Below are 20192 nucleotides of genomic sequence, written 5' to 3'. Positions count from 1 at the left end.
TCTAATTTTCCTTTCAGGCACAACCCGCCCTCCAAGAGAAGGAGAAGTGCCTGGTGTGGACTATAACTTTCTGACTGTGGAGGAATTTCTGGACTTGGAGCGAAGTGGGACCCTTCTGGAAGTAGGAACTTATGAAGGTATGGAGGCATGGGCAGTGAAAAAGCACTTCAAATACCCATGGTGGGACACCCCATTTGCATCACCCTCACTCAAGTTAGGACCTTGCTTTCCATCCCAGTGCTCTGCTTCCCTTTCCTCTGTAACCTGAGAGAGGGAATTCCAGTTTTGCCATGCTTTTATCTTTTGCCTTCAAGTTCACTGCCTGAAAAGATCAACATCAGTAGGCCAGGAAAATCCAATCTGCAGTCCCATAACAGAATACTGGGGCAGTATGCATTTATTCCTTGTATCCACTAGGGCTCATCTCTGTGTTCAATTTTTCTTTCCTCCTGGTCTTTCCCTCCATCTTCCCTAAAAACACTTCCTTCATCTCCAGGTCATGTGTCACTATGCAGCTATGTGATGCACTTTTTTTTTTTTCCCCCTTATTCTTGGATAATTGCATCTGATTTAGGTCCTTGGCTCATAGTGTTGATCCTTTTTACAGCACAGCTTTGCAAACAACAGCACTGAGACAGCCAAAGGGCACTGAAATGTCACCAGGGTGAGAGCAGGAAAAAGCTCCAGAGAAATGCAAGGCAAATTGGCCATTTTTAGGTGCACAATAGGATTTGTGTAACTAAATCTGCAGTCTATAGCTCCTTTAAATTGAAAACTCCTTTTGGAGTGGGTTGGGTTTTTTTGTCCTCAGGAGAACATTCGAATGTACTTCTTGACAAGACCATGAAAAGAAATATTTTACAGGTTTGAAAGTCCTTCCAGTGTACTTCAGCTCAGTCATTTTATATTTCCATTTGAAAGAGGTTTAATGGTTCTTTCTGTAAATATGAGAGACTGAAAAAGCCTTATTCTTGCAGCCTTATTCTAATTATTCTTTATAATAAGAAATATGGAATACATTTAGAAATACAAACTACACACAACTAGCCAAAAGTCTTTGAAAAGTAATCATCAAACATGAACAGAAAAAATTGTGACATGTAGTTTTGGAGTTCAGGGTCTGAAGAAAGTGTCCTGAAGTACTGTTTTGTCTACTTCTTTAAAAACTCCTTTTTAAGGGCACCTTTAAACCATGTGCTTATTCCCAGACAATTGCAGTGTCAAACCTGGTTTGCATGAAGATGCTAAATGCATAATTTGGTTTCACTCTTCCACTTCTCTGAGCTGATTAGCTCCATCAGCACCAATGCTAACGTTCCAGCAGCAGCTCTTCTCCAAAATGAGCTTTTTCCTCTCTGTGTTTCTAATTATAACACCGAATTAGTTTTCTTTGTCATGGTGCTTGAAATAGATCAGCTGAAAGGCCTCTCCATTGCTTCCTGATCTATTTGTTCTAGTGACCTTTCCACTTGGAAAGACAAAATGGGTAACTGTCTGTAAGCTGGCTCCTGGGACATGCTGGGAATTAGTTCTCAGGAAATGCTGTATCCATCTGGGACAGTTATAACACGGTTGTTTCATTGCTTATGTGATTATATGCAGCAGCAGCTAAACTGTTTAGGTTTCATGGTTTGCTCTTTTCAGTTGCTGAAGATGAGGTTGATTTCTCATAAGTCTAATGTGTATTTCATTTCTGTGGGTGATAGAAGTGCCTGAACTTTAAAGGAATAATTTATCAGAAGTGCTGAGAAGCTTCTTTCCCCGTTGACATCAGTGCTGCTGGTGCATTGTGGTTCTGGAGTGCTGGCCCATGGAAGGAAAAATCAATAAGAATAAAGCAAATAATGATGATGCATGTGTGCACATATGCACCAAGACACATTACTATTTGATTGTAATGTGAAATAAATAGAGTTCATTTTTCACTTATGGTTTATAGAAATTATTTTGCTGCCTTCCGAGGTTTCTTTAATGGCTTTGTTGTACTTTGTTTTGGAAATCTTATTTTACGGCTGTATCGATCAAGACAGTGTCGATCTTGATTAGATCTTGGAAGATGGGGTGATTCAGACTTGATGCTGCAGTTGCAAGCAATTTTGTCTATAAAAAAGATTCTGCCAAAAATCCAAACCGCAAAGCAAGTTGCACTTTTAATGGCCAAGTCTCTGTTATTATCGAGTTTTACAGTCTTAGATATTTTAATTATCACTTGTTTTTCTCTGCATTTTGCTGCCACTTTTTTTTATTTTTAATAAGTGCTCCACCATGATTAATTTGACTGTATTTTTGATCAGTGATGGCTTATTCTAAACCAGAGAAGTAAAACCCAACAAAAGGAAATTATGTTGTAGTTCTACCTGCTTTGCTGAGTAGAAATCAGAACAATTGAAGAGATAGGGTTGCTTGTGATTTTATGCTCTCAAGTGATTTAGAGATGAAGGAAGAGGAATGCTATGGAATAGACAGTAGGGATGAGGAATGGGGAAGTTTTTGTTTGCTAGCCAGCCACAAGCTCATGTGGCTCAAGCAGGCTGGTGTTTTGGGTTCACTGTGGTCCCAAGAACCCTTCTGACCTTTGTTTGTAAGCATCAGTTTATGGTGGTGGAGAAGATGGACATAAAGTCACCTGGATACTGTCACTGGGAAAAACCTTGCAGAAGAAGAGGTAACACTTAATAAAATAAGAAGCATTTAATAACAGTTACTGAAGAGAAGTTCTGGGGAGAAAGATTAGAAAACAGGGAGCCATCAGAAGAGGGGTAAAACACAGGACTTTGATGCTGATACAGATACTATTGATTTGGAAAGAATAAAGAACAAGCAGAAGAGAAGAGTTGGAACCTGTAAAAAAAGTAGGAGAGTGTATCAGGTTTTCAAAGAACAACTGGGTTTTGAAAGTGCTCTAATTGCAAAAAGAGAAAGTGCAAGCTGAACAGGAGAGGAGAGGTGTTGCTGACCTCCAGGGCTTTGTAATGCCATTATTATTTCTTCTGGGGCACTGCAAATAGGTTCCTGTGGGCAGCTTTTGATTCACATCCCAGTGAAGGCAGAGCAGGCACGGCAGCTGCTGTTCTGGTCACCTCTCATCTCCCTGGTGTGTTCTGTGCCCAAAAGGCTTCAAAAAATGTAATCAGGTAGGAGGGGGCATTGGCAGGTTTTCAGTTTGGGTTTGACCATAGAGCCCAGAAGCATCTTCTTTCCTCCCCTGATGAAAGCTACATGTTGATCACATTAATCCAGCAACTGGAGCTGGAAGACCTGCCCAAAGCTGTGATGCTGCCCCAGTATTGGTGATTTTGCCCCACGTGTGTGCTGCACACAACACATTCAAGCCAGTTAGAAATTCCCATTGACAATACTCATTAGGAAGGAAAATTCTTTTTAGGCTGCACGTCGTCTAGGCCTTCTGGTGGATAGGAAATCACTGTAATTGTAGTCCCAGGCATTTATTGACTGCTCCTTCAGGGCAGAAAATACTGATGGATGCATGGAAGTAATTGTGTAGGTTACTAATTATTTAGCAATTACTTCTGCATTTGAATTGCGGGCTCTCACAGGCACCCCAAGGGAGGGCTGTTTTGAGCACAGCCACCACTTCCAGATTTTATTCCTGTTTTTCCCCAGCTGCTGAGTGGCCCTGGGCAGATCAGGTAACTGCTCCATACTTCAGGTTACTGGCCTGGAGAATATTAAAACAACACTTACTTCTCTCTTCATTAATATTTCAGCAGATACCCTGTGCCTGCAGCTATCTGCTGTTTCAAACAGGAGGGGGAGAGTGGAAGCCAGAGTGTTCTGGAGGGCTGTGCTGAATTCAGGCAGCCCTGCAGATGGGAGCTGTGCAGAGGCACACGGGGACATGGGCCTGGTGGCTGAATTTTGAATAGAGATGGCTGTATCACCAGGGTCTGGTGAGGCTGTGTGAATGAATGCCTGCCCAGCACTTAGTGATCCTCAAAAGAAAAAGTGCTGCACTTTATAACATGTGAAGGGTTATTACATTATAGAGTATTATTGTCAAGGCATCATCTTTCATTCTCAGGACAAGTGTTATGTGATTGCCAAGAGAAGTAATAAGTAATCTGCATTAATCTCATGACTAAGATGTAATGGGGTGACTTGCTAACACTTTCAAAGTATATAAAACTAGCTACTGTAGACAGGGTCTCCGATTGTGGTACTTAATGATTGCAATAAATTACATTAATAGTGCAGTTTGAATTTCAGCCCAAGTAGAGAGGTGTATTCAGCAACATGCTTCAAATCAAGACACCTTTAGCCTAATTTATCTGATGTGCTGGCTCTCCTTGGGTTTCTCTGCAGGAGCCACGCTGCCCCGGCAGCTTTAGCAAAATGAGTGGGTTTTTTTTTGCTGGTGCCTTCACAGCCTGTGTCTGTCACCAGCTCGGTCCCACCTGGAAATGGGAGCCTGTGGCAGGCAGAACACGAGGGGAGGATTGGGGGAGGATAGGTGATAGATGCTGGAGATGACCATGCAGGTGAACATGTTCTGCTCAGTAAGATCAGACCCGCTGATTTTTGTCTCCAGACTAGAGACTGACTCAATAGATCATAATGGTTTCTTTAGCACCATTATAATGTGTCACACTGAATATCCACATACTAATATCTGTGCACTGCAGAATGATTCCTCTCCTGGTTTTGGCTCTTAATACTTTGCTTGCTTTTCATCTTGTTATTTTTAAAACCACTAGTAGAGAAAAAAAGCAACACCTTGTTGTGTTTATGTGCAGTTATCAGTGCTAGCTAAGCCTGAGTGCTGCTGTACTCAGAATGATAGCAATGCTTCATTATGCAAACAGCTGAAGTGGTACCCGAGTAACTCTTGTTCTCTAAAAGCAAATATTTTAATATCATAGGGGTTTAGAGTAGCTTTGAATTTCCTGTGGCATTCCTGACTGGCTTCTCCCTCTCTTTGCACTTCCAGTAACAAGTTTCTCAATGTGAGCTGTGTCAGAATTGGTTCATTAGCAGTCATGTGTTTTAAAACACAAACCTCAGGGAAAAGGTTCCCAAACACCTCTGGCAAAAAAGAGTTATGGTGAATTAGTTGTGTTCTTTTTTAAGTTAGAGTTCATGTTGTTTCAGCCATGGTTTACTTTGTAACCATAATTTGGTGTGTTGAAGGCTGTTCTTAGCAGTCCAGGCACATTTTGGCATTGGTGTTTTTTTGGTGCAGGGTGTTCTTGGGGCTCTCCAGAAGTGACTGCTTCTTGCTGGTGTCCCCCAGCTCCTCTGCAGAAGCAGCCTGGCCTCCACAGACTGCAGCATTTCCCTGCCTGCAGAGCTCTCTGCCACTGCCTTCCAGAGAGGGAAGGTGCTAATGGGACACATCTTCATGGTGGGACTATGTATATATATAAATATTCAACTGCCTGCAAGAAAAGCTTCATATTGCAGTGGCTTGACAGGGTATTTTCTTTATTCCTACAGCCCTATGCTAGGTAGGGTGTTTCCAGCTGCTTCTCCTGCTTTCTGTACATACCATACACAAGTACATGTTTATTTATGTTCCCTATGGTTTTTTTTTTAATCTATTTGATTGTGGATGTAGCAGTTGATATAACACAGCTGATCTCATGGAACACCCTGAGCCTCCTCAGCCCCCTCCTGTTTCATGCTTAAAAGGTTGTACTGCTTATTTATTACTTTTAGTATCATTGCTTTGTTTTAGGATTTTTCCATGCCTTAAATGTGCTTGGATACCCTTGTACATGAGTGCTAACAAGAGCATGTGGCAACACCTAGTGATAGCACAGCAAAAACAAGAATAAGCAGGAGTGATTTGTTCTGTGGGTGACTTTATCCCATGTTGCCACTGCCTTTAGGACACTAATTGGAGTATATGCTAAATTTCAGACCTAATTGAAATGTGCAGTTTGTAACAGTTTGACTTATTTACAAGAAACCCAAATTGATTTTCAGTTAACCTCATCGTTAATAACTACAAAAATTGAGAGAGAATCTCCTATTTAAAGCAAATGGATATATTGTAGGTTAATTTCTCTGAGCTCTCCCTCGTTGCCTGTTTTCCTTCCGATCCAGATGCTGTATCCGCAGCCTCCTCTCGGTTGCCTGGATACTCTGAATTTCCTCAAGGCAATTGCTAATCAATGTGCAGTTGCAGCTAGGTGAATCCCACAGACAGCAGCCAGATCTGTCATCTAAATGTGGAAATCTGTAGCAGAATGTGATCTGGGAAGAGAACAGACAAAACACCATGGCAGGAGCTCTGCTCCCAGGAACCAATTCATCCTGTGCTCATCAGACACGAGCACTCTTGCTGGATTAGATGAACAGAAGCTCTTCTGCTAAAATTAAGGGTCAATTGTTTTGGTTCTTGTACAGTGCAGAGAAGAGGAGCTGAGTCTCAGAAAATAAAACAATTACATTAATAATCACATTTCAAGTCTTTGTGTCAAGGCCTTGCTTAATTTTGCTGCTTATCTCCAAGTGTCTTTCCCAAAATACCCATTTGCACCACGAGAGAAAGCTATGAAGTGCTTTTTAAAACATGAGCTGTTAATGGAGTCCTTGTTAGCAGAGAGTGGTTGCTTTGAAGATCAGATGCACTTCTCATGGACACAGGGCCCTCTGTGCTGCACAGGGGCTTTTGAGTTTCTTGGGATTTTTATAATTGCAAAATTAGGCTTCACAAGTAGGCATCAGTAAATTCAGAACTGCATGAACTCTTCCTGGTCTTCTGCTGAGACACAAATGCACTCCCAGTCCCAGGCATAGACATCTTTCCACCAGAAAGGAGGATGGTCTGCAGAGCAAACACCTACAGATCAAAGTAACTCAGATACGTGGTTTGGGACCACATTCTTCAATTGCTGTAGTTGCACCATTAGAATTAATGCTCAAACTCTTGTTTGACCTTGCAGTCAGCTACTCTGCCTTCTTGCACCTCTCCATGTCAGCTCCCTGTCCCCACCCCAGCAGCCTCCATAGTCTCCTCTTCCCTCTCTGCTTTAGTGTGCATTCCACTTTAGAACCTGTTTGATTGTGCCTCTCTCCCTGTGCATTTCTACCCATTCCAGAAACAGCATCTTGGCTGGATGGAGTCCTTTCAACCCAAATGGAACTGAATTCAATAGTGTGAATTCAAGTTTTTTATGGAAAAGATAGCTAATTGGTGTATTTTGTGAATTGTGTTTTAAATTCCAGGTCACATAAACAATTTAAGATGAACTTACTGTGCACCAGGGGAATACTTAATAAGAGCACTGTTATTTGAAATATAAGTGCCACTTGGTTTCTAAAACTTAAAAAGAAAGTTCTCTTGACTGACAGTGTTGCTTTAATTCAGGACAGGGTGGAAGCTGTTGTAGATTGCTTTCATTGATTGTGATCACTGCTTGAATTGGCAGAGCAGGAAGTGTTATGATGATGAGAACTTGTCTTATTGTTGTGATAAGCTGTTACCAAAGTCTAATTACTGGGTGTGATGCTAAAATGTGTAAGCTGCCGACACTTAAAGATAAGGAGATGAAAAGAAACCAACTCATTCAAAATAGCTCTTCTGTTTGGGTTTTATTATTGTTATTTTTGTGTATTCTCCTGAGTGGTGCTTTAGAGTGCATGGATTAAGTCATGGATTTGGCTGCAGATGCTGCCATGAAACTTCAGCTGTGGTTAAGTAAGTTTTAAGCACCAAGGGACTGAATAAAATAATGGTTTGTGAAAAGTGATGACAAGGGATTCAGTTAATGGTATGTGCATCTGTGGAGTGAATGGGCTGTTATTAGCTATTAATTCAGGTGCTGTAGGCAGGATCCAAATGTGATGGAGAAGAGGGTGAGGGGTAGAGGCCCAGTTCCCATAGGAATTGGTCATGGGAAAGTGCCATTCCTGCCACGCTGGCTGCTTCAGAACTGGCATTTCCACAGAAAAGTAGTTTCCTGCAGTCTTGTTCTGGAAATCTCCAGTGTATGGGGGACTGAGACGTCCTGTTGGGGTCAGAATCCTCAGAAGTTTTGCAGAGCTTCACCTGAGCTCAGCACCCCGGGGAGTCCTGCCCTAACTGCTGTGCTGACTTGAGAAAACGTTTTGGGATCCTCTGGGATGGCAGATGCTTGTGTATGCACATGTAACATGCTGTTAATAATTAGAGCTGATTGGATATTCAGTACAAATTACACTGGCTATGAAGTTAGCCCCTTCCTTAGGCTTACAAGTGGCTCACAAAACACTGTTAAAGCCTATTTTTAAAATGTATGTTTTTTCATAAACATTGATAGATTTAATTTGAACGAATAATGTCAAGTCTGAGTGTTGTAAAACTCTTGCTGGGCTGTTCACTGTCGGTTGTTAATGGAACATATTTGGATTTATGAGTCACAGTGTAAATATTTTCTATTTCCAATTTTGAGGATGAAACATGAGGTTTGATGATTATTTTTACCAGTCCCCCCTAATAGTGTGTCTGCTCCCACGCCCAGGCCCACATGCCATGTCTTCAGAAATAACTGCTTAGAGAAGCAGGGCTGACTGCATACAGCAAACATGAGGGAAAATAGCATTTCCATTTTCTCTCATTTTCCATCTCACCTGGAAGCTGGGAGCATTCTTCTAAAGATTTTTGTCATGAGCCAGGTTATTTCCCCAGTTGTTTGTCCTTGTGTGAATCTGAAGGAAGAGTTCTGCTATTTTTTTCGAATATTGACTCAGGCTTAATCTGCCTCCTGTGGTGAAAGAAGAAAAGTTCAGCTGCAGTGGCTGCATTTCCCATAAACCCCACACATGCGGAGCCATACTCGATTTCAAATTCATATTTGCTTTTTTTTTTGTGCTCATTTATATTTACAGGGATCCTCTAAGAGAGCACACTGTTTTGGTAGAGAGTAATTATTCACTAATGTTAGTACCAAGAACCATGGCTGGTTTGAAAAATGACTAATGATTTTGATGTAAGAAAACCTGAAATACTTTAGAGAAGCCTGTTTTTCTGTTGAGGAACAGCTCTCTGTGGACTGGTGGGAACTCCAGCTTTGCTGTTGCTAGAGGAACTGAAGAGGAACAAATTTTGAAGATATAATCATACATTTCTCTGTAATTGGAGGAGGGATGGTACCATCTGTGCTTTGTTCTTGTCCAGGGGAAATAAAACCCACACCACCAACATCTATACATCCCCTTCATCCTCTTCGTTACATCCATCCTAAAGAGTTTAACCAGTTAAAACAGACCAGAAATAACTTTTGCATAAAATAGCGATGTGCAGTGCTATAAATAAAAGTTGTTTTCATGTGTATGGCACACACACAGCTCTCTGCTTAGCAGTTAATATCCTTAGAAAACACTTTTTTTCCCCCCTGGAAAACCAAACAAAGCAACATCCTAAAAAAAAAACCCTGAAAAACACCGCAAAATCCCAGTGTCATTCTTCATGAGAAGTACCTAAGAGGATAGATGAGAGCAGGGCTAATTATCTTTTTTTTTTTTGACCACCTACATTTGTATTTTCCCTTTGCACTCTCTCTCCCCCATTCCGCCTCTTTTTGTATAAAACAGTTCTGCAGTATGTAGAGCATAAGAATTATTTCTCTAGCAGAAACTGCAACCTGCTTACGGAGCCTCCGTACCCATTAGAGGCTCTTTCCAGAAGAAGTAATTTCCTTCTCCCCATAAATTATGCATCAATGTACATTTAAGATTCTGAAATGATGAGCAGAAGATGAAAGCGTTGCGGAGCGCCGCTGTTCCCGTGGAGCTGGATCCACGTCGTTGTGTACAGGCTGGAGCACACCTTGTTAAGACAAACCTGCACGTGTTGCTGCCCTACTACTCCAGCTGTAAAAGCGTGGAGGTGGGAGCTGCTCTGGCTTCTTGGGCCTCAGCTCTGTGAGAAACACTTCTCCACCTCGCAGGAGGCAGTGAGGGGGAGTGACTGCAAGTGGCTCCTGAATGGTCTTCCCAGAAGGACTCTGCCAGTCCAAGTCAGGGTGATTCCAGCTCCTGATGGGTCCTGGTGATTCTCCTTCCAGGAAAATCTGCTCCATGATCCTGACAGGCTCAGAGGTGAGGTTGGCTGGCCTCTTCCTGGGTCTTCCATTGTTAAGAAAAGGGTTGTGTTTTTCCTTTTATAATCAGTGGGAATTTCACCAGGCTGCCACAGCTCCTCAGATATGGTGGAAAGTGATGTAGCTACTCCATCCAGGTTCCCTCAGGACCTGCAGATGCACCTCATCACTTCCCATGGACCTGTGCACCTTCAGGTTCCTTAGATGGTCTCAAACCTGATCTTCTCCTACAGTATCTGAGAAAACATGTACTGAAAAATATAAAAATAATGCTTTCAGGTTATATATATGGCATATGGAGATCAATAAAGAATGTAAATAAGAGTATGTTTTAGAGAAGAATTTTGCACTGTTGCCACAATTGAACTGTATAGGATGGCATCTTTTGTGTTTTGTCATGACAGAGGGCATAGAGAAAAATTTTGTCTACCCTTGGAATCTGAAGATGGCAAATAATTGTTAACAGTAATTCCTGAAAGAAAAATTTTGGGTAGTTTTATATAAAACTGTTGTATTTAACAGGTCATTATGTGAAAATTAGAAGATTCACCTTGCAATAGGTCTGAATTGCTGTGATGCCCAGTGCTGTGGGAACAGGTTCCAGACCTGAGGTTGCTGTGGAGAATTCTAGTGCAAATCAAGCACTGCTGTGGTGTGGAGGTGAAGTGAAACAGAGCCAGTGAAATACCTCTGGGCTGTTCTGGCATGAATGAACGTGCACTTATTCTGTGTCTCTTCCATGGTCAGTTAAAATGACAGGGAGGCAGCCCAAGCACATTGCACTGTTTCCATCACAGCTGGAGATGAATTCCGAGCATGTATTGGCATAGCCAGGGGTGCATCTGTGTCCCTTCAAGTTTAGCATTAAGATCTGGTTCTTCACCTCTTACCCAAGTTGAGCCAACTGCTGAATTTCCTCTTCAAAGAAAGCAGTGCCATGTGGTATCTTTCCTTTTCTCTTCTTTGACTAAGTTTTCTTTTAGAGAGAGAATAGTGTTTGCTTTCCGAATGCGACATCCCTCCTAAAAGAACCTGGGTACTAAAGCAGGCCATCGAGCCTTTCATCACTTCTCTTGGTGATAGCAGTCATGAATTTTTTATTTTCTGCAGGGCTCACTCCAGATCTGCCACAGCATTGTGTGGGTGCACACATGTAAAAAGGCTACTAATTGAAATTCAGATGTAATGAGATGAAGTTTTGCTATTCACCATGACTGCCTTTTGTTTTAGCCCATGTATGCTCAGTGCACCTAAACAATACAACCATTGCTTCTCCTTTTAGATTTGACAAGAATAACTAAAAAGGCAAGAAATATTTCTGTGTCTGCTGTAAAGTATGCACCCCCAAAAATGGGAATGGCACGTGTTAGCTTCTTTATTTACTTACCTGTGGGGAGGGATGGAAATTTTAATGGAACCATAAATAAAATGAGATAGAAAACTTACTGCTATAAACTGTTCTCTTTTGAAGATGCAAATGTGTCTCTATTGCCTAGGTAACTATTATGGAACGCCGAAGCCTCCAAGCCAGCCCCTCAGTGGGAAAGTGACTTCCACCAATGCTTTGCAAAACCTGCAGTCTGGCTCCAAGCAGTCGACTCCGAAGCGAACCAAGTCTTACAATGATATGCAAAATGCTGGCATAGTGCAGACAGAGAATGAGGAAGAGGATGATGTACCTGAAATGAGCAGTAGCTTCACAGGTAAAGCAAAAATAACGCTGTCCTCCAGTTAGAATACATGGGGAAGGCTTTTGGAGGGTATTTTGAAGAGGGGGTGTTGTTTCTAATGTGTTTTCTGCAAAGCTGTCAATGTCAAACAGAGCTGGCCGATATTTGAATGGCAGATGTCCAGATGTGAACAACCACATGAACAGCTGTGCCTTTCCAAAAGGACTTGTGGGATTGAACTGGTTGAGACAAAAATGTGGTAAAGTTCAAATCCATTAATTGTAGAAAGGTCAGAGCAGAGTTGAGCTACAGTTGGCAGTTGCAAACAGCATGAAATAACTCTACCAGGTTTACATTTGAAATTAATTATTGCTCCTTCCTAAATACATTGCTCTCCTTTATCCTTCCTTTCATTTAGAGCTGCCCATCACATACAGTTACTGCCCTAGGTCCTCTTTTCCAAGGTACCTCCCAGCACATGGAGTGCTGCTTGCTTCAGGAATGAGATCATGGTGCAAGTTCTGTATTTCATTAAGCTCTTGTGTCCTGCTGAACAGGGATCTTGTTCCTGCCATGGCTACCACCAAGCCTTGGTTGAAAGATCCCTGGAAACCTCTGCAATCTGAAGTCAAGCGCTGTGCAGGCAGATTCAGAGTAAAACACTACTGGAGATGCATTGAGTTTCCACAGAAATCAGGTGGAAGTTTGTGAAGCTCTGAGGGGCAAGACCTCTTCCCCATGTCCTCAGGTGTAGTATTTGTTAGTGCCTAGAGATTTAGTTTTGGTCCTCTCTGGGCCGAACTGTCAAATGGCTTTTGAGCGTTGTACTCCATTTGGCTGCTACCTGCAGCACATTTCCAACTCAAATTGCTTCTAGCCAGCCTAATTTCTCCCAGGTTGGAGTTTCTGTCTTTGCTTACCAGCTCATTGACAAAATTTTGCACCAAGGGTGGTTTCTCACATGTTGTGACATGACAGCAGCCTCAGCCTTTGTCATGGGATCTGATTTTGGGGAGAAGCTGGTAGGAGATCTGTTATTTGATTTCCTTGATGCCTGTCTCAGTTTGGTGACCCTGAAGTAACTTGAGCATCATTTCTCTTCCTTGTTTTCCTTTGCAAGATGAAATACTGGAGGATGCAGCTCATTTGTCACAAAGTTATCACACCCTGGCCTCTTGCCTTCATTAAATGGGCACAGAATCAAGAAAAGAGTTATTTCTCATATATCAAAGTGATTTCTTATGCTTATTTCACATGAAAGTGTGTTTGCCATATCAAAATGCTCCTGCTTCCCTAGGAGACCTCTCAGTAACTTGTGTTTTCCAGATTTTGGCATGTTTGTGCTCTCAGTTTTAAGCTGGGGATGATTCTTTCACGCTTCTTTATCTTGTCGTCTTCTACCTAAAAATATCAAATTCCAAGAGGGCTGAAAAGCAAGCACTGAGGGTACTGATGTAGTCTAGACATTTTTCTTCCTCTTCCTCACAGTTTATTATGTTCTTCACTTTTGGTAATGACAGGACACAGACTGGAATAATGAAGGAGCTGTTTCCAGGGCTGTGAGCTGAGGATGTCCATGGTCTCTGGTGTGGAGAGCAGGGAAGGTCCTGTCTGTGAAGCTCTTTCAGCCCCTCTCCTTAGGGACTTGGCAGAGGATGACACTGATCTCTCTTTTGCTCAGTGTGTTGTCTGTGCTTGTACTGATGTTCTCAGGGGATGTGGAAGCACTGCTATAAATTTTCAACACCTTCAAGGACCAAACAGTCCATTTGTGTCTCCCTTTGGCAGACATGGTGTTAATTTTAGAATTTGTCCATTGTTGCCATAACCTTTCTGTGAAGGAGTGAGGGCACAGACCTGTTTATTGGGGATCATTTACTGTGATTAGTGATGGGAGGGGATGAGCAGCAGTGTTCATGGATACGGCTCAAAACTGCATGGATACAAGCATCAGAAATATTTCCTTAGAGGGAGAAGGGCCAGATACAGCATAAAATACTCCTGACTGACTTTGACTGGAAGGATACTGTGATGAGCCTTGGAATAAACCTCCTCAGACAGCAAGAACGGTTTGAGGAGCAGCAGCATGTGGACACATGGGCCAGTGAGCAGCAACATGTGGACACAGTGCTGACATTCATTTTAATTTTTAATTTAAAATAACACACTGTGCTGAAGACATTCATCATTAGCTTGTTGACTTTGAGCTTCTGGCAACATTATGCACTTGTAAAATCTCCTCTTTTGATCATTCCTCAAACAAGAAATTTTATCCTCCTAATCCTGTCCCACAATTGGCACTGCAGGAGTGAACCTGTAAGCCTGCTTGAAAGCACTCTGAACTCCTTTACACTGGTGAGCCGAGGCCTCAGACAGCTTGGAAGAATTTGGTACCTCAGCAGTGCCTGTTGGAGCGAACACAGGAGCTGATCACAGCTCCTGATTTGTTTGGCAAGGGTCTGGCTGGCAGAGTGTGTGTGGGCAAGGTGAGCTCGCCCCTGCTGCCACAGAGGCTGCTGGGGCTCTGCCCTCGCTTCATCTGTTGCTGTGTCTCATGAATTAAAGGCAAGGAGATGGAAACTGGCAGGATAAACCTAGAGGAGCAAACCAGGGAAGGCAAGGAGTGATTCTCACTTTTTCTCTGTGTTTGTCCCGCAGCAGAGTCTGGTGACCAGGACGAGCACAACACGCATATCCTGAGAGAGGCAGTCCCACCGTCCACGATTGAGAGCCACACCCACGTCCCCACCACGGAACCATCTCAGAACCTCCCTCAATACCTACCTCCTTCTGCCGAGGATAACCTAGGTCCTCTGCCGGAAAACTGGGAGATGGCCTACACGGAGAACGGAGAAGTCTATTTTATAGAGTAAAGCACATTTTTGTTGTTCTAATTCCATCTCCCTCCCTCTCTTTGGGCATAAGTAAACCTCCATGGATGTGTTTTGTGTGTGTACGTGTGTGTATTAAATATTTAGTGTGTACAGTGAGGTTGCAGAGCTGTTAGTTCTTTACTGCTTCTGAAGGGGGTTTGCATTTCCTGGTTGGATTAACATCCAAATTACTCCTGAGTTCCGAGGCAGCGGGAATTGCTTGTTTTATGAGGGTAGTTACAAAAGCAACAGACACTTATAAAATACAGGCCAGTTGTTTTCAGGGGTGGAATGAAAGCTCCTAATTGGAAGGGCTGAGACTTCATTGCTGATGCCTGTGTCTGCATAATGCAGCAGAGGGGATTCCTCCAGTCCTGTGCACAGGCAGCAGAGCCACGGATGGACTTTGTGTGTTGTCCCCTCGTCATAGCAAAGGGGGAAAATGTGTTAATGTTCCCCAGTGGTCTGCAAAAGGTACAGCTCAGTGCAGGGTAGGCACAGCAAGTTTAGAACACCAGTACCTCGAGCTCTGCAGTCTTTGCCTAAGACCTGATTGCTGTCAGCAGTTTTATGATGATATTGATTTTTTTCATGCCATAGATAATAGTCTCAAATTATACTTGCCTAAATTTATTGAGGTAGGAGTAACTTATGAAACAGGACCTGTTAGTGTAAAAGATGTCTTGCACAGAGTTTAGCTAGACATTAACACTCAATTAGCCTTTGAAACTCAAACCCTTCCTGCCAAGTAGAAGAGGGGTTGAGGAATTGATTTTGGATTTGATGGTCTGTTTAATGCAGTTGTGAAAACTCTACCAGGAGCTAATGCCCAGTTACTGCAGAGGAACTTCCTCTGCTAATTAGCCCTCTCTCCTGCAGAGAGTTTTGCTGGATCAGGGTTGTGAGGGCAGCAGTCCTGCCTCATCATCAGGAGAGGAGACTTTTGGACAGGGCCAGGGAAAGGTTCAAGAGCAGGTTTTCCCTTGGCTGCAGTGGCAAGGGAACATATTAGAGGAGATTGCCAGAGGAGCTGGAATGACTGAGGGCATCACAGCAGCTCTTCTTCAGCTGGGAGAGGGCTGCTCTAAAAAAGGCCATTTTCCAGGGCACTCTCAATTACCTGAAGAGGCTCCAGCAGTCCCTGAGTGTAAGACAAGGTCGAGAAGGCAGAATGCAAATTCTCATCAGATGAAACCAAGATGTGTACATTACCCTGAGCATGGCTTTCTGCCCCTCACTGTGTCCTCAGGGTGCCTCGTTATTTGATGTACTCTCTGGCCTTTATATACAGAACAGCCTAATAGCCCGTTCAGCCTGCCATTTTCCTCCTTGGAGGAGGACAGATGATGAGCAGTAAATGCTGCCTAAGCAGTTGGTTGCTCCCCTTTTTGACCCCACAGGGGCCCCTGTTGTCCTTCCTTTCAGGTGCTTCCATCAGGGGTTCTGCCACCACCGATTTCCCCAAACACACCCCCATGGCTGCTGTGTCTGTGTTCTTCTAACAAGGCAGGACTGTAGCACCTCCAAGTAATTTGTCAGGAGAATCACGTATGTGCTGGGAAAACACAGCCTGTACACAGAGGCCTGTGTGATGTGAAGCTCTGGTAGCAGCACCTGCTCCCTCCCTGTGGTGTGGTTTGAGGATTCATTCACACGGGGCTGAGTTTGTGCATGAACCTGTTGGTGTGAGTGCAGCACCGAATGACTGCAGTTCTGTTATTTCTAAGGACATCCTGAGCCTAGAAACCATTTAGTTTGATTTGTATCAGATTAAGAAAGTGAACTAATGAGCAGTGTGGACCCAAGCTGGCTCAGATGTCTGTTCCAGCATCTGTGGTGCTTTGGGTATCAAGTCAGGGTGCTGAAGGGAGCAGCATAAGCTTCTTGCACAGAACCAGTGCAGGTCCTGTGGGGCCAGGGCTGTGTGTCAGATAACCAATCCTGATGGAGCTGGAGCAATTTGGTTCTTTGAGATATGTTTCTCTGGTGCTTTGATTGGGATTTTTTATTGCACAGCATGTCCCTGTCCCCTGTTATCTGTGCATGTTACAGGTCTAACACAATGCTTTCCACCTGAGAGCGTGATCTGAAGGGTATTTAGCTAAATTTTCTGTGCCTCAGCAAACCAGACTGTTGTGAGCCTTTGGTTAGAGAGCACAAAATTGCAGGAAACATGCAAATATTCTATTGCTCTCCTCCCACCGCCCTCCTTCTCAGCTAGACTGCAGACTTGCGTATAAATAAGGTGGCAGACCCCCTCTGCTTTATTTTTGTTAATTTGCCTGACTTGCTGAATTTCTGCCATTCAGTTTTCTAGGTGCTGATTAATTGCTCTGAAGCACACATCAGGATTAAACACATTTGCTCATCCTGCCTTGGGAGGGCTGGGGAGTAGGATGTGTAAAACAAGGCCCTTTTATTCACTGTCTCGGGTCCTGGGAGCAGGGCTGACCCCTTTTCTTCCAGTACAATACAAGTTTGCTGGTTGGTTGTTAGTTCCTCAGGGATCGTGGCCCTCATTGCAGAGCCCTCACGAGGCTGCTGTGAGGCTAAAGTTCAGTTTGTAAACCTCTTTGGGACCTTGAAGGAGAAGTAAATAGCATTACTACGGTATTGGAACTTAAAACTGTTAAGCAGTGTTAAAGGCTAAGCTCGATATGTGATACCTCAGGGACTGCAGGGATATTTAGCAGGTTGTGTCTAAGATTACACCAGGTTGTAGAAAAGGCATTATATTACCAGATAGTCTGCTTATGCAAATGAAATTATGGGAGAAAATAACTTCTAGAAAAATGTATTTTAAGCCTGTTTACTATGCAACCTTCACCGCTGGGACTGGCATCATGAGGCTGTCAGGGGACTTGTGGAAAGGAAGAGTTGAAAGTAAAACTGTTCAACTTCCATCAAAGGCTTAGACAGAACGTTTTTATTTGTGTAATTATGAAGTTTCAAATCAAAACCATTTAATGCTTGGGTCAACTCTAGACATGTCAAAGGTCTTCCATAGGAACAAAGCTCACTGCATAATTTAGTGGGGAAGAGAAACTTCTGCCTTTAGCTTATAGACAGCTCTTGGAATTAAAAATACACCACCAACGGCAAAAATTTGGAAATATTATAATATTGCAGCATTCACATGCCTCTTTCCAGTCAGGAGTGCTGATTTGTATATTCTCACTTGTTACCTTTGTATTTTCAATGCCAAAGTTCTTGTGATTCGGTCGACTAGTTTGCACAACATCAAATTGTGTAGCTGTTTCTTTGAATCAAAAGTATGCCTTCAGGTCTGCTGAATAACAAAGAATATATATACTTTTATGTCATGGATACTTTAACTCTGGTTTATTAACAAAGGTCATATTTCCATTTTTGGTTTCCAGCCATAACACAAAAACAACATCTTGGCTAGATCCGCGGTGCCTGAACAAACAGCAGAAGCCTCTAGAAGAATGTGAAGATGATGGTAAGAGAAAAATAGTGTTTGGTACATTCCCAGGTGACTTTTTCCCTTTTCCTTCTCTCTTTCTAATAACTAGTATTCAGAAAGACTTTTAAAAAAAAAATTAAAAATTTATTAGTAAGTAGAAAGAGACAATATCCGTTATGTTGTAGAATTGCTGTGAATGTAAAGCAGCCATTGAGGGGCCAGATCATTTAATAAAAATCAAGGAGGTGCTACAAGTAAGAAGCCTCTGTTTTTGCAAAGGCATTTGAAAAGCCACTGGTGCTGAACAAGACTCAAAACTGTCTGACATGTTTGCTTCTTGGATCGCTGTGTGGGAGGGAGTGACTGAGTCTCTGCGTGCTCCACTGTGTTCCGCTTCAACCTCCTGCTTCACATGGATTGAAAGAGTTATGTTGTTATTTCGTTGTTTGAGCAGAAATAACTCAATTGCTTCACTTCTGATGTTAAATGCTGACAGTCTGCGCAGTGTTGTGATTGCTGAAACAAATTCCATTTGAAAGTGTAGCTTTCTGACACTGAAAATGTGCACTAAGATTTGGTATTCCTTGAGATGTTGGAAATGCAAGCCACTGTCCGATTTAGAGCAGCCAAATGCAGGACTGTTAAAGGAGGTCCCTTCCCAGCCTCCTTTAAGAGATGCTGGAAGAAAAACTTCAATGTTTTGGAAGACCTGTGAGGGAATTTTGGTCTACTGACCAGGAAAGGTGATGGTATTGAAATACATAATCTTGGCTAATAGAGTACTGTCATGGTAGACATTTCTTAAAAATGGACCACTTTATCAATTTTGGTACTGTCCTTGTAAAATGAGTTTTCAAAATATGATGAACCTCCTACTGGTGTCAGTCCTCTTAGTGAAAATCACAATTCTTTTTCAGAAAAGAATCAACTCAATCCCTTTTCGCAGTAAGGTTCAACCCTGGCCTCCAGAACTGCTGTTAATTGTTTCTACACATGTAGTTTTTCAAACTCTTCTACCTTTCACTTGTGAGATTTTGCAAGGTGTGAGAATTTACCTCTGCACTCTAGGCTGCTGTGATGAGGCAGGTCACCAGCTTCCTGCACAGTACAGGACACCCTCAAACCACAGGGATGTGCAGCGAGGAGCAGCCAGTGCCACAAGGCTACAGAGGGTGACTGAGCTCCTCTCTTACACTTTTAAGTCTCCTCGCAGAAGGGAAAGTCTTTCTCTTGTCCTCTTAGCAATTATAAAGCAAACATTGAAATAATTTGTTTAATTTGGAATAGAAAAATACAGCTGGTATTATTGTATTTCACTGAGTTCATAATTTTGGAGAGCAGTGGCATCTTTGTTTATCAACTCCTTAAAATCAGCTAATTTCATCTTCCCACACACTCCTTCACTTCATTCACCAACTTGCTCATTAATGGATATTTTTAACATTCAATAGTTAAACCAGTTGCTTCATAGTTACAGTAGTGCTCTGCACTGCTTTGCTTGGCTGCTCTAATCTTGCTTAGCACATAAGAATAATTATGTTTCAAAAAACAAAGAGGAGAGAAGGTTAGTTTTGCTTCATCATAGAAGCTGGAGGTTTTTTGGCAAGGGTCACTGTTGTGTGTCCTTTCATACAAGTCAGTGGGATGACTCCTCTGTTTTGTTTGGTGTGTGTGCATGTGAGTTGCAGGCTCATCCCACCCTGTTTATGGATTTTATAATTGTTAAATATTATTTCAGATTTGTTTGGGTGCAGTTGCCTTGTGCTTTTGCTTCATCAGGATATATATCCCTAACAAAGCTTTTGCTTGTTTCCCGTTGTTTAGGCTATGAAAGGAAATTGTAATTTGTATTTCACACTAATGGTCCCAAACAACTGCTTTGATAGAATATTTTGCAAAGAGGTCATGGAAGTGGTTTTTTGGGTGTCCAGCTGTTGCAACCCTACATCTTCTGGTTGCTTCTGTCATTCATTTATGTGGCTTAAACTTTGCTGTATTGGGTCCGAGATTGTTTTTACCATCTTTGTTCTGGTTTTGTCACCATCTTTCATTTTCAGACTGCATTATTATTATTTATAGGCCAAGCAATACTTTAATCATCCGTGTCACTGTTAACTTATGAATATGGAGCAGATAATGATAAATGGAGCAACAGCGAATATTGATGGCTTTGTGT

The 20192-nt window shown here is 42.5% G+C and overlaps 1 protein-coding gene across 20 annotated transcripts in view; it reads left to right on the top strand.

The window, feature by feature from the left end:
- The window catches only part of MAGI1 (membrane associated guanylate kinase, WW and PDZ domain containing 1), a 330591-nt gene that overhangs the window by 245024 nt on the left and 65375 nt on the right, over positions 1 to 20192 (top strand). For all 20 annotated transcript variants that reach the window (XM_058845495.1, XM_058845492.1, XM_058845491.1 and 17 more), the window contains 4 exons: positions 18 to 137; positions 11543 to 11749; positions 14375 to 14585; positions 17970 to 18052. In XM_058845495.1, coding sequence (XP_058701478.1) covers positions 18 to 137; positions 11543 to 11749; positions 14375 to 14585; positions 17970 to 18052 — 621 coding nt within the window. The remainder of the gene's footprint in view (positions 1 to 17; positions 138 to 11542; positions 11750 to 14374; positions 14586 to 17969; positions 18053 to 20192) is intronic.

The sequence above is a fragment of the Poecile atricapillus genome, chromosome 9, assembly GCF_030490865.1.
Source record: "Poecile atricapillus isolate bPoeAtr1 chromosome 9, bPoeAtr1.hap1, whole genome shotgun sequence".
Taxonomy (NCBI): domain Eukaryota; kingdom Metazoa; phylum Chordata; class Aves; order Passeriformes; family Paridae; genus Poecile; species Poecile atricapillus.
This window is presented reverse-complemented; position numbering and strand designations above follow the sequence as displayed.